General features: G+C 37.8%; 1 protein-coding gene across 2 annotated transcripts in view; it reads left to right on the top strand.

The window, feature by feature from the left end:
- Positions 1-371: 371 nt before the first annotated feature.
- Positions 372-14,276, top strand: part of LOC107601506 (girdin-like) — a 25,556-nt gene continuing 11,651 nt past the window's right edge. The window contains exons 1-20 of one of the 2 annotated variants that reach the window (XM_016293725.1): positions 372-656; positions 1,330-1,478; positions 1,640-1,748; positions 3,346-3,415; positions 3,548-3,606; positions 3,756-3,839; positions 3,931-4,071; positions 4,197-4,339; positions 4,742-4,823; positions 4,938-5,096; positions 6,080-6,226; positions 6,433-6,613; positions 7,950-8,065; positions 8,155-8,244; positions 8,360-8,974; positions 9,374-9,553; positions 10,496-10,836; positions 11,773-11,899; positions 12,270-12,668; positions 12,844-13,005. In XM_016293725.1, coding sequence (XP_016149211.1) covers positions 591-656; positions 1,330-1,478; positions 1,640-1,748; positions 3,346-3,415; positions 3,548-3,606; positions 3,756-3,839; positions 3,931-4,071; positions 4,197-4,339; positions 4,742-4,823; positions 4,938-5,096; positions 6,080-6,226; positions 6,433-6,613; positions 7,950-8,065; positions 8,155-8,244; positions 8,360-8,974; positions 9,374-9,553; positions 10,496-10,836; positions 11,773-11,899; positions 12,270-12,668; positions 12,844-13,005 — 3,420 coding nt within the window. In that variant the 5' untranslated portion in view covers positions 372-590. Of the gene's footprint in view, positions 657-1,305; positions 1,479-1,639; positions 1,749-3,345; positions 3,416-3,547; positions 3,607-3,755; positions 3,840-3,930; positions 4,072-4,196; positions 4,340-4,741; positions 4,824-4,937; positions 5,097-6,079; positions 6,227-6,432; positions 6,614-7,949; positions 8,066-8,154; positions 8,245-8,359; positions 8,975-9,373; positions 9,554-10,495; positions 10,837-11,772; positions 11,900-12,269; positions 12,669-12,843; positions 13,006-14,276 lie in introns of both variants that reach the window. The other variant, XM_016293724.1, reaches the window with a different exon arrangement.

Here is a 14,276-nt window from a genome sequence, read left to right as displayed (position 1 = left end):
TCAATCTCAAATTCGATAAAAATCTCACCCAAGTCACCTTGCAAATCATGCATAGTTGCATTTGCAATAACCTACATCGTTTATTTTAGGAGTACTCTCGATGACTTTCATTGACATGAATAGATTTCATTTTCCTGTGCTGCCCACACACCTATATAGGCTGTGTCTCAAAGTGTAATAAGGCACGTACTGCATTTTTGGACAGACGCGTTTGTGGAGAGTGGCTATGAATCGATGCTCAAAATGCAACACAAAATGCAATCTAGATAGGCGGCCTATGAGGTTTTGAGACACAACCCGTCTGTTGCGGTCTCGCTCTGTTCTATGTGGAAACGCGCGTCACGGGCGTCATGCTGACATGAGGACGCGCAGAGGGGAACAGATCTAATGCAATGCAACTCTAGATTCCGGTGTGGTTTCGAAGTGTGACTCATGAAGGAAGGGAAAGGCACAGAAAGCAAATATGTTAACAGTTAAACAGTTTTATCTTGACAGTTTATTGTCAAGAGAATTACGGTAACCATGAGTGTTCTCGTCAAAGTCTATTATTTACATAATCCGTTGTGTTTTGAGGAATAAAGGTACTGTACATGAAGATGGACGTAGACGTTACGGACATGTTAGAAGAATTTATGGGAAGTGCACTTGTTACATGGGTAGGTGGTAAGCATAAAAAATTAAAAGTTCTTTGATAATCTTCATTTTGTTCGATAAAAAGTTTGGTAAACTTTACAAACCAGTTCAGACGTAGGCTATTCTGCAACTGTAAACAATGTTCAGAAGTTATTCTTGATCAATTAATGTTACGTACAGTTAAATCTGAACATTAACAAATTAAAAAATGGTCAACATTTATGCTGTTCTCTGCTGAAAACTCGCTGGTTTGGTCCAAGTTGATAGACCATCTTGGACAAACAACGTTTGGCCAGCTAGTTGTTGGTCCAAGATGGTCTATCAACTTGAACCAAACCAGCTAACATGTTCCAAAACAAAGCTAAGAGTGTAATAAGTTTGCAGTCTGGTTTTTGCAGCTAATGACCAACTTGGACCAGCTAAAAACAGCCACCATGGTTTGAAACAGAGCTGTTTTAAACAGCGAGGGTTATCTTCAAATATCTCAATGATTTCTTTAGAATTTAGAGTCAAAATGAAACCTTCAATTTACTTAAGAGGATTTGGACAACCGCCCAATAACTTTATCAAACTTCATGTAGATAGGAAACAGGAATAATAAAGCTTTCACAACAGAGAACAGCTCTGTTATATTCAGATATCAGTTTTTATTATGCATCTTGATGGGAGCAGGGCATTGTTTTCATTGTCTGCAAGGTTCATCTATTTGAGGGTATTGTTGATGAGGAGGAGAATGGATCACTCTCTCAGGAATATATGGAAGTAAACTCCAACTCCCAGAATGCCGTGAGGCAGTACCTGAAGCTTACCAATGGAGTATACCTCAATGAGGTCATGAGGATCATGTAAGACAGACTCAAAAAGTGAAAGTCTAAAAAATTTAAGTAATCTGTTTTGTTTTGAATAATGTAGCTTGAATAAAAAAGCTGACGATTCATTGATGGTAGTTCAGCAGTGACTCAGCTAATGCCGACATGTTTGTTGTTTGTTTGGTTTCTTTAATCAGTGATCCCAATCCAAAGGCAGAACAAATCTACCACAATGTGGGTGACGACAAAATTCTCAGGGTGCAGAACTTTTCCATCCTCAATCGACACTTGAGATCATACTATCAGGTATTGAATTAAAGCATCAGTCAAATCGCTGTGTAAACATGAGAAATATCTTTGCATGTACATTCCACAAATACATAATATTGCCCTGACTAAAATATAAATGCTGCCAGCACCTGATGGTAAAGATCAGGTAAATAGTGTATGAATGAATGAATCCGCTAACTCACTGAACAGTATGAACTGACCCTGTAGCTGTGGAACACGTTAGCCATGTTTTTGTTTTTTTTTAGGTTTCTGTGGTTTCACTTCTTGTTTTAAATGTGGACATGTTTTTTGTGCTTTTATTTTCACACAAAGCATTTGGAAACGACAATGTATTTTGTGTTCTGGACATTTTAAAATTAAAATGAAAGCAAAAAATAAATGGTAGTAAAAAACAATAAATGAAGTGTGCTTGATGACTGCACAGTAGTTGGATTTCTTTGAGGAAACTATCTGATTAAACTAAATTACACTAAATATAGGCAGGTGATGCATACATTTCTGTGAAAGCATAAGAGGAATCTTACATGAAGCAACCAGTGTTGATTACTAAACACAGTTATTGTGTTTACTAAACAGTACTGTTAACTAAAACTATTAAAAATCCTTTTCATTCATTGAAATAAGGCTGGAATAAAATGCAAGTATTATACTCAGAAAAAAAGATACACACGCTGTCACTGGGGCAGTACCCTTTCAAAAGGTACACCTTCATATATGAGAGTGTAGATGAAAACCTTAAACAAAACAAAAAATCAGAAATGTTGCCTTGGCAGCTAACTGAAATAAAATAAGTTTAAGTACTAAAATGACTAAAACTGAATTAAAAGTAAATTAAGGCTAAACAGAAATATATATATATATATATATATATAAACTAAAACTTAAAACTAGAATTAAAATGAAAATTGAAAAAATAAAAATAAAAGCTAAATTCAAAATATTCATAAATATTAGAAATAATACTATTAATACTAAAATAATACTGCATATAACTTGTGACATTTTTTAAAACTATTTCACCATGTTTGCTCAACTTTTTGCCTTCACTATAGTTAATATAATTTGCAAAAACAATTCATAGAATTATTAAAAATGAAAACAATAAAACACCACAGGACATGTCAAATACCCAAATAAAAAACATAATGTTACATTCTTGTAAAAAAACGTAATTATTTAAATCATTACTTAAATAATTACGTTTTTTTTTACAAGAATGTAACATTTTACAGTGATGGCGAACTTCTACATACACTTATAAAAAGTACCACGATTGGTTCTTTTTGGAATTGTGTAAATAACACTGTATATAAATTTGGTAATCAATAAATGCCATTCTATATATCACTGTACCATGGTACTGCCACAGTATACAGTAAGTCGTTTTTCAAAGCATTACAAAATTAGTGCAATAACAAGATCATTAGTCATACTGAATAAGATGTCAGTTGCAGCAGATTAATAAGCCTATTTTCCACAATCATGCTTGTTTTCTTTTGGCCATGATTGCATATGAATAAGTTTCTTCTGTGCATTGTCTGGGATGACAGCAGAGCACCAATGAGGTTTTAATGCTTGTCATTTCTTTCTTTCACGCGCGTTTCTCTTTAAGGAGATCCTACAGCAGCTGGTGCTGATGCCGCTACCAAATGTTGCTGTTTTAGGTCGAGATCCCCTGACAGGTGCGGTCCTGTCATTTGAAAAAAGGAAAACATTTCTCTCTAATTATTATTAAATAAACAGAAACGTTACAAAAGTCCACATTTTTAAGTAAATATGCTGCGTTGGTGTTATGTTGGTTTCCTTGTCAATAGAGGGCGCTGTTGCAGAGCTCAGACGACTGCTACTGTTATTGCTAGGCTGTGCAGTACAGGTAACTAAACACTGTAAACACTTTTAATATCTTTAATGGACAGTTTCAGCTCTGTAAATTGATTAGAGTGAATTGTTACTAATGTAAACATATTGATGCTTGCAGTGTGTGATTCATTTCTCTCTGTTCCTATGACTCATTGTCACCAGTGTGAAAGGAAAGAAACATTCATTCAGCAGATTCAGTGCTTGGACATTGATACACAAGCAGAGCTTGCACTTTGCATACAGGAGGTCAGTGTATTTGAACATATCCTGAACGTAATTTCAAACTAAAGCCCATTTGTGTAGTGTGCAACTAACCCTGTCATCCACCCTGCTCCAGGTGACCCAGGACCCGAACGCAGTGCTTCCTTTGGAGTTTGGAGACATGTGTGGGCTGAATGGAGCCGAGCTGCAGACTCTATTCTGCTCCATGGCCAAACAGATCCAGAACCTGCTAGCCCATCGAGACACACACTTGGAGGTGAGAGAAGAATTTATTTTAGCAGTCTGACATTTTCAGGTGCAAGTACAGTAGGTGAGGCTAGATATCATTCACAGTTGTGTTCAGAAAATTCTTCAGCTTTGGTTTCTCTGTTTGATTTTCAGAGGATAGCCGAGCTTTGTCAGGAACAGGAATCATCTACAGCCCATATAACCACGTCGAGTGGGTTTGGAGATGGACTTCCTGAAGGACTGGCTGTGCAGCTGGCAGACAGCAAAGCTAAACTGCGCCGACTCAAACAGGAACTGTGAGTTCATTTGCTAATGCATACATGATGCTTTATTTGTGGACAATATACAATATTACTGTATTTGTGATCAAATAAATGCAGACTTGTTGAGCAGAAGAGACTTTCAAGAGCATAATAGTTTCAAAAACAATAAAAACAATCTTTCTGACCTCAAACCTTCATTTTATTCAAGTCACCGTTATTATTATAATTATGAAAAGTAACGTGTGTGATTTTAGCAGTCTGACATTTTCAATGTTAAAATATCAAGACCGTACTTTTTTGTTTGGACTTCACAAGTAGCCTGACATAACATTGGTTTAACAGTCATTATTTTTATAATTTCGTTATGTTACACTAGTGGCAGAGAAATTACACACTTCACCTTTAAAAGTATTTACACATGAAAATGTCTTAAAGGGAGGATAAAGGTGATCAACTACTGGATTGCAAGCAAGAAATGCAAACTATGGAGGAAGAAATGAAGAAACTACAGAAGGAAGTGAGCTCACTGTACTGATTATAGACACTGTATAATTACTAAATAAAAGTACTGTATATTAAATGTGTATGGACACTGGACACTGACATACCATCTTATGTTTGGTTGGCTCAGAACCGAGCGTTGCAGGTGGAAGCGCGTGTGAGTCGGGGTCTGAAGGATGAACTGGACTGTCAGCGTGAGCGTGCAGCCAGAGTAGAACAACTGCAGGCGGAGCTGAAAAACTGCACACATCGGCTCCGCAGCATGGAGCTGTACCGCACACAGCTGAAGGTAGAGGTGGCGATATACATTACGCTGAATCATCATGCTTTGCAATTAGGAATGACAAAGTGGAGGGCTATAATTTGGAAATGGAGTAATATTTTGTGCTACTTGTATTCTGGCAAATGATCAGCTGTGAGAACTGAAAGTTGCAAGAAAAGAAAACTAAAGGTAAATTAAATTTAAAGGAATAGGTCTCTGAATAAAAAATTCTGTCATTTATTGACCCTCATGTCATTCCAAAACCATAAGACTCACTTTCTTCAGTTGAACACAAAAGGAAACCTGCATGACACTACTATTTATAACACATTTATTTGATCAAAATACAATAAAAATAGTAACATTGTGAATATAACAATTTAAAATAACTGTTTTCTATTGTAATATATATTACAATGTAATTTATTTCTGTCATGGCAAAGCTGAACTATCAGCAGCCATCACTCCAGTCTTCAGTCACATGATATTTCAGAAATCATTCTGATATGTTGATTTCATGCTCAAGATTTCTTATTATTATCATTGTCAAAAAAAAAATCAATTGTGCTACGTAATATTTTTGTGGAAACTGTGATAGCTTATTTTCAAGATTCTTTGATAAATAGAAAGTCCAAAAAACAGCATTTAAAAGTATTTAAAAAAATAAAGTAAACATTTTTAAATTTGTTTTTTTCAACTTACTGATCTTAAACTTTTGAATGGTAGTGTGTTATTTGCATTTGGATTAAAAAAGAGGAGTGCTTTCATCTGGAAATAATATTAAATTAGATAATTATTGGATAATTAGTAATGACATTATTAAATTTGTAGAATAAAAGCTTTAAAAAAAGTTGTTATCAGTCATAAAACATGATGCATATAGAGTCTCTGGTTAGCAGTGTGAAGATTCTGCAAAAATATCAGAGAAGAAAGTAAGTCAGGTTTGGGTTTGGAACAGCATGAAAGTTAGTGAATGATTTCTTGAACAGTCATTTTCTCTGGCCCTACAGGAGCAGCAGCAGTACTGCGCCTCGCTGCAAGAGAACAAGGCGCTTCTGGATGAGCAGCTGGCTGACTCTCGAGCGCGTTGCACTGCTCTGCGGGAACTGGAGAAGGAAAATCTTCTTCTCAGGCAGAAGCTTGTGGATATGGAGAGTGTATGAATGACTTTATGAACTCATGGTGTTTAATTTCCATGCTTCCATTTGACTGGAGCTCAAGTTTGATTAATTATGTTGGGTTGTAAGAAAACTTCTAAAATTTACTTTAAAATGTATGAAAGTTAGATGAAAGAATTGCATTCTTCTAAAATGTATGATGTATATTCATAACGCTTTATGGTTATATAATTGCATTCATGTAGGAGCGAGATGTTGAGAGACAGAGGGTAGACGAGCTGTTGGAGATGAATATGAGTCTGCAGGTGGATCTCAAGCGTCAGGTTCATTCTGTCGGTGTCAGTCAAAATGTGACTCATCAGCATTTCCTCCAATCAGAGCTAGAGTCAGACGAGGAGGTTCAGGAAATTTACATGCCTGAGATTGGTAGGTTTTATGTATGATTTGATATTATGATATTTGATATTATGACTCAGCTGCCAACGGCAGACGTCTGATTTCATGACTTCATGCATATGTAAATCAATCATGTATATGCAGATCAAGCTGTCGTGTTGAAGAATAGACATTTATGCATACATTTACATTTCACCCTATCACAAGCACTCAATCTTAAAGGATCTTTCACACAGAAATTAAAATTCTGTCAACGTTCACTCACACCCATGTCTTTCCAAACCTGTATTTTGTTTATTTATTCTGTAAAGCACAAAAGGAAAAGATTAGCATTGTTCTGGATGCTCTTTTCCATACAATGAAAATGAAGGGGAGCAGACAGTGCTAAGCTTGAAAGATTTTTATAAATAACACTTTTATGTTGATTTTTTCATCTTTTTTGAAGCTTGACAATGTTCTTCCATATTATCATTGTGTGGTAAAGAGAAGAAGAAACATCCTGCCCTGCTTCTCATGAGTTGACAACAGAAATTTCATTTTTGAGTAAACTAATCCTTAGAGGAATAGTTCACCCAAAAATGAAAACTCTGTGATCATTTACTCATCCTCATGTCATTCCAAACCCATAAGACTTTGGTCAAAGGTATTTTAATGAAACCTGAGAGGTTTCTGTCTCTCAACTGAAAGTACAAGTAAACGAAACCTAGAATATGATATCTCTCCATAAGACTAGATTAAGATTCAACTCATATGGATTCATTTTGCAACACCTTTATGACACTTTTCTAAATTTTATTTACCTGAACTTTCAATGGAGGAACATAAAGCTGTAAGATTTCATTAAAAATATCTTAATTTACGTTTCAAAGATTAACCAAAGTCTTAATGGGTTTGTAATGACATGAGGGTGAGTAAATTGACAGATTTTTTTATTTTGGGGTGAACTATCCATTTAATAACATTTGCATTTATGCATTTAGCAGATGCTTTTGTCCAAAGTGATTTATAAAAAGAGGAATAAAAGCAGTTTGTCAAGGAGCCAACAATATTCGTAATATACAATGCCAGGTTTATTTGACAACTGGATTAGAAAGCGAGCAAGAGAAGAGGAGAAATGCAGAGAAGAAAAGTTTTTTAATATGTGTGAGAGTGGGTAAGTGCATCGGTTTAAGGGTGTGGGGTGGTTAAGTGCTCAAGAATAAGGTGTGCTCAGCTGCTTCTTGAAAGTTGCAGTGGTCTCAGCTGTTCAGGTGGAGGTTGGCAGCTCATTCTAACAGAGAGGATGAAGGTTTTGGAGAGTGACATTTTGCCTCGTTGTAAAGGAACAATAAGGAATAACATGTTACTAACTCTTACTGTCATTTAGATCTGAAGCCTCTCAGTGAGGAGGTAAACGAGGCTTCCTCTCTGAGGCTTCTGGGAGCTGAAAATGAGAACGCTGAACTGAGGAGACGACTGGAGCTCCTGCAAGCTGAACGAGAGGCCAGTGGATGCTTCAACATTTTAATCCTCGGGCTACAAATTGATTCTTGTAAATTCTCAGGTTTCCCATGTTCCCGTCTCTCTTGCAGTCTCAGCAGGCCATCTCCCCTGACATGACTGAAGAGCTCCAGAGACGCATGGACCAACTCTCACAAAAGCTTCAAAGCACCCTCAAGGAGGTGAGGCACTTAAGATGGATTTAAAGACAGTTATTCTAAGCGTTTTGTCTACTGTCATTTTGTCCTCGTCTCAACTCTTTGAATCAGGCCCTGTCATTTCTCTTTCAACTGTCAGATGGCGTGCCTGAAGAATGAAAATACCAGCTTGAAGATAAATCTCGAAGAGCTGAGGACAAAACAGCAACGGAAAGACCTAGAGGAAGAGAGAGCAGCCTCAAAGGGAAAGGAAGGGAAAAAGCCAATAATCCCAAGAGGGGAATGCGAGGGATATGACACAAGAAGAGAGAAACACGATGGAAAAGAAGGCGTGATAAAAGCCCTGAGAGAAGATGGAGAGGGGGGAGAGGGGAGCGTAGTAATCCTCAGCGAGAGAAAAAAGAAGGTTATAGATGAAATGAACACCAAAGAGAGAGGAGAGGCTGAGGGTGAGAAAGAAATTGAAAGGAAGAAAGATATCACAGAAGAGGCATCTCAGACGTACAGCACTGAAGTCCAGAAGACAGAAGAAGATAAATTCTCCCAGGACGCCCTCGCCCTGCATAACCAGCTTCAGCAGGCCCTGGAAGAGGCTGACAGACAGACCACTTTAGCCCAGGATTTGCGCTCCAAACTGGCAGAGCAGAGTAAGAAGGTTTTGGAGGCCGAACATAAGCTAGTTTTCCTGGAGGCTGAGAATCAGCGGCTGAAGAAGGCAGCAGAGAGCCTCATGGAGGCTAGGAAACAAATAGAGGTAATGAACCATCAAGCTATGACACAGAAAAACCTAATTACTACATCATTGCACAAACTCCTTCAACATCCAGCCAGATAACGGTCCAGTCGATAACGGCAATGACTCACCAAGTAAAAACGCAACTCCCTGCCACTAGCAATTAAGAAAGAAATTCAATATGAATACTAGACCCGTGTAAAACAAGCACTATTTCTCACAGTGATGACTTTTCCCACGTTTTCCATTGTATCATATGGCATAATGAACTGGGATTGCAATTGAAGAGATGCCAGCCTGAGTTCCTCAAGGCACAGCCTTTGAATCATCACTATTGTGCCTTTAAGCACAGCGCTTCACTTTGATATGCTTTGGATAAAAGCGTCTGCTAAATAACCACTTAATATGTTTATCTGTCAGGTGCTGCAGGGTGAGTCTATGCAGCAGGAGGAGGAACTGATGCATCTGCGCAGTCAGGTGGAGTTTCAGAAGATGCAGGCCACAGTGATTGCTCAGTTAGAGGGAGAAAGGGCAGCCTTGGAGAGGGAGAGAGAGACACTCAGAGGCACCGTAGACTCGCTCAGGGCTGCAGTACGCAAGGTGAAGCGGGTTAATTGTTCACCCTTTTGCTGTACTACAAGATATGGATTACATGGCTGGGGAAATATTGAGATTAATGGTGCCTACATTAAAATTATGCTGTAACAATGAGTAGATATCAAAAAACACAATGGGCAGAGAATCAGCATGGGTAACAGTAATTAGACATCAATAGATGATAATTGGTCTTGAAAGTGGTAGTTCACAGAAAATTTGAAGTTCTGTTATCATTTACTCACCCTCATGTTGTCCAAACTCGCATGCTTTCTTTTGTGGAAAGCAAAGGAAAATACATACAGTTAAAGTGAATGAGAACTAAAGTTGTCAAGCCCCCAAAAGATTTAAAAACACCATAAAAGTAGTTCATATGAATATGTTAGTCCATATGAGCTATATTATATAGATCTGTGTGAGGAACAGACCAAAATGTTAATTATAAATTTACATCTCTTAATTCTCATTTGCATATTCAAACTTTGGAGTATCATGATGTCTCATGCCATGTTTAATGTCAGTAATGCCATTGGTTCTTGTCTCATGACTGAACATGACATGCCAACTTTATATATGTTGATTTGAGAGTTGTGCTGAAAGGAAAGATTTTCATTGCAAAACCATTTAAATTTCAAATTAAATCCATATACAAGCTTCAAAAGCCTTATAGATTATTTTTATGTCAGTAAGATTTTTGCTTTGAGAGAAATTAATACTTTTAGTCAGCAAAGAGGCATTAAATTGATCTGAAGTGACAGTAAAGGCTTTTCTTTGACTTTGACTTTGACTTTCCTTGTGTATTTCAATGAGTATTAACAGCATATAGAGATACAAGCATCAAGTAAATTATGACAGAACGTTAATTTTTAGGTCAACTATTCTTTCAAATCTGAAGAAAAGTGAGTGTTTTCTATTTGTTGACTGAACTAAGCAAACAATTTTTTACAGGGTGATCAGTTGGAGCTGACCAACCAAAACCTTAAGGCAGACTTTGAAAGACTGGGACGGACCTTAGAGTCTGCCAGGCGGCATGAAGAGGAGCTACAAGCTGAACTGCGAGAATCTGGCGTGGAGATGGAGTCTTTGACTCGAGGACGGGAAGAAGCGCTTCTTGAAGTCATGCGACTGGAGCAAGAGAAGGAGTCGTGTCAGGCAGAGTTGGACAGTCAACGGCGTGAGCTACGACAACGAGAGCGAGAAATGATCAGACTTAGACAGCAACTGGAAAGCACAACATCTGCTCTAGAGCATGGCAACCAACGAGCCTGCAGCCTAGAGGCACAAAACAGGTACAGACATAAGTACAGGCAAAAGGACCTTAGCACTCATTATTTACTCACTTTCATGTCATGATATTAAAAACTTTTACACTGTTACAAAAAAAAATATTTGAAATAAATGCTGTTCTTTTTAACTTTATGTTTGTCAAATATATAAAAATATATATATTAGTTTCCACAAAATATTAATCAGCACAACTATTTTGAACATTGATAATAAAAATAAATGTTTCTTTAGCACCAAAACAGCATATTAGAAACATTTCTGAAGGATCATGTGACACCGAAGACTGAAGTAATGACTCCTGAAATTTCAGCTTTGCCATCACATGAATAAATTACATTGTAAAATATATTAAAATAGAAAACCGTTCACAATATTACTATTTGTACTGTATTTTTAAACAAATAAATGCAGCATTGGTTAGCATAAGAGATTTATTTGAAAAATCTTACCACTTTTTCGATGAATGTCATGTCTTGTCATATCATAGTGACCTTGTTCTAACAAGCTCCAAAAATTACCAAACACAATGAATGTAGTTTACATGACTTGTGCGCAATATATAATTTTGACCTAAGTTCAAGTAGTTATTCACTACTGATAATTTTCCACTGCAGCTTTCAAATCTCTAACAGCATTAGTTCTTATCTGTGTTGCTCACACATCATATTGCTTCAGAAAACTTGGAAAATAGTGCGCAAGTTGTATGGACCACCTTTATGAAACTTTTATGATGCCTTTTTTGGTGTTTTTTATCTTTTTGTGGAATAACAAATGGAACAACACAATGATGAGTATTTAATTAATATATTTTCATTTTGTGAACTCTTTAATTCACACAGAACCCTTTGTCAAAGTCCTTATTTCTGATCTTATGAAATAAATAGTATGGCATAAGAATATTATGTGTATCACTCACTACATCTGTCATATGCCCACAGACGCATGTGTCAGGAGATTTCTCAGCTCAAAGAGACATCTGCCCAGTTTGAGGAGCTGCAGAAGGAGAATCTGCAGCTCGGTACACTCAATGCTGAGAGGAAGGTCCAGATTGACTCTCTAACAAAGGTCTGTGTGCAGTATTCAACGTGTTTGTTTGCAAGATCTGAATGATAAAAGCAATTACTATAGCGCTTCAGTACACCATATTTCTGCAATTATGTTTGCCTCGAGGTCCCACTGAGCTGAGATCTTGCAAAATGGGCCTCTTTTAATATTTCCTTTCAACCAGATAATTGTTTTCTAGTTGCTTTTTTATCTGAAAATCCTCAGCGCAATTAGATTTCCCCTCCTTGGACAACTGTGCTGAAAATGCATCTTTGTGAGATTAATGAAAGCTGTTATTGCTCAGGTTTTCCTATAGAGTCAGGTGGTTGGTTCTGGATAAAGCTAGTAAGGTACAGCAATTGTCTAACTTTAATATCTCACTCACAACCAGGATCTGGCTAATGAGAGTGCCCATTCCCGAGAGTTATCCAATCAAATCGCGCAGCTGAACCGAACACTTGAAGAGCTGCAGACCAAGCTTGAAATGGCAGCTACACAACAGCAGCGGTCATCTCCAGAGGTTGCTTTTTCACCTCCTGACTCACACACACAGAGAATCGAGGGTTGTGAATCAAACAGACAGTCTCCACGGCTGTCAGGAAGCCCCCAGGAGGCCACTGTCAATATTGTACATAAGGTTAACCACAACCAGAGCTTTGGGCCTACAGACTCTATCTATGCAGCAGAAGACTCTGAAAACACAAGGAACAAACAACCACACACAATGGCAGAGGCTGGCACTGGCAGCCAGGAGGCGTCGAGTCAAAGACTGATAAATACGGAAAGGGAGGTGAGATAAAATGCAAAACACACACTGAAATGTTATTACATTTTGGGCCCCGCAAGGCAACCTCACGTATGTTTTTATTTAAACATCATTAACGCCATCCAGGGATTCTGATTACATTCTAAATGAATGGATATCAACTTGTATGCTGAACTCTGTGCCTCTGGTTGTATCCCAGAATGCAGTGCTGCAGCGAGAGCGGGAGGTGTTGCTGTCTCAGCTGACTCAGTCTCAGTCAGCCTGTGCTCAGCTCAGAGAGCAGTTGGATGCCCTGCAGCGCCACTCCATCTCTCTGCAAGAGAACTGTGCTAAATTACAGGCCCTCAACACCAAACTACAGGTGAGTGCTTGATTGAGTGTGGGTTGCTGGTCTCAAAAAGGACCCTTGACACTGAAATAAAGACCGGGGTATTTTAGAAACTGACATTTGTTTAAAGGGGTGGTTGATTGCGATTCCACTTTTTTAATGTTAGTTAGTGTGTAAAGTGGCTGTTTGAGCATAAAAAATATCTGCAAAGTTACGAAGCTGAAAGTTCAATGCAAACGGAGATATCGTCTTTTAATTTCTGTCAGTTTAATGCCTAAAAAAATGGCTGGTAGGGAATACAAGAAGTTACTTCCCGGGTTTGTGACATCACAAACCCAGATAAACCCTGCCCTCGGGAAAAGGCAGCAAAGGGGGCGAGGCCATGCTGCGCTGCTTTAGAGAAGAAGAAGAGAAAACTAGAGGTGCACGTAAAAATCTATTCATATATGGATCACGATTCTGTCTTCTAACGATTCTAATGGATTCACAAGTTTCAAAATCAATGTTCTAAAACAGGGGTTTTCAAACTGTGGGTCGCAGAGTGGAACAAGGTGGGTCGCACAAAGTCACTTGGCTGCAGCTAAATTTGCGTTTCAATGACTCGCACACTCACACAGTTCAGTCTAGGGCTGCACGATATAGCCTACCAACATTAATTATGAATTGCAATATCCTTAGTGTGATTTTTGAATCGCAATTAAATCCGCGATTTAAAACATGCGTTGTGTGTTTTGAAGCGCGAGTGCGCATGAGTTGTAATAACAGGGGTAGAGGGTCTCATATGGGGGTAGAATCGTTGCATAATTCCAAATAAATACATTATGATCCACAAATAAATGTAAAGAGATTAACAAAAATAAAATGTATTGATAAAATGAGCTTATGCTTTAATATTTGTTTCACATGCGTGGGCAGCTTTGACACTTTAGTCTGATTATATATTAATTATGTATTAGTGATTATATATTATTAAATGATATCTTTAGCTGAATCAAGCCGCGCATCGCGTTCTTCTTCTGGGTAAAATTCCAGGGCTGCGTTTCCCAAAAGCTTTGTAAGCCTAAGAAGTTCGTAAAACGATCGTACGACTGATCTTAATATTACGGTCTGTTTCCCAAAAGCATCGTAACTTAAGTAGCACTTGAAAATCATCGTAGATCTGCGAGTGCTCTGGAGTAATCGTAAAGCCTCAGTGCATCGTAAGAAGACCGATTTATGCGGTCACCTGCAGGACAATCGGCAGATTACACCTACAACTTTAGGCAAGTGCAATGTGATTATAATATAAAGTGTATAATATAATA

Source organism: Sinocyclocheilus grahami, unplaced genomic scaffold (assembly GCF_001515645.1).
Source record: "Sinocyclocheilus grahami isolate Dianchi unplaced genomic scaffold, SAMN03320097.WGS_v1.1 scaffold306.1, whole genome shotgun sequence".
Taxonomy (NCBI): domain Eukaryota; kingdom Metazoa; phylum Chordata; class Actinopteri; order Cypriniformes; family Cyprinidae; genus Sinocyclocheilus; species Sinocyclocheilus grahami.
Note: the sequence above shows the minus strand (reverse complement) of the source record. Positions and strands in the feature narration are given on the sequence as shown.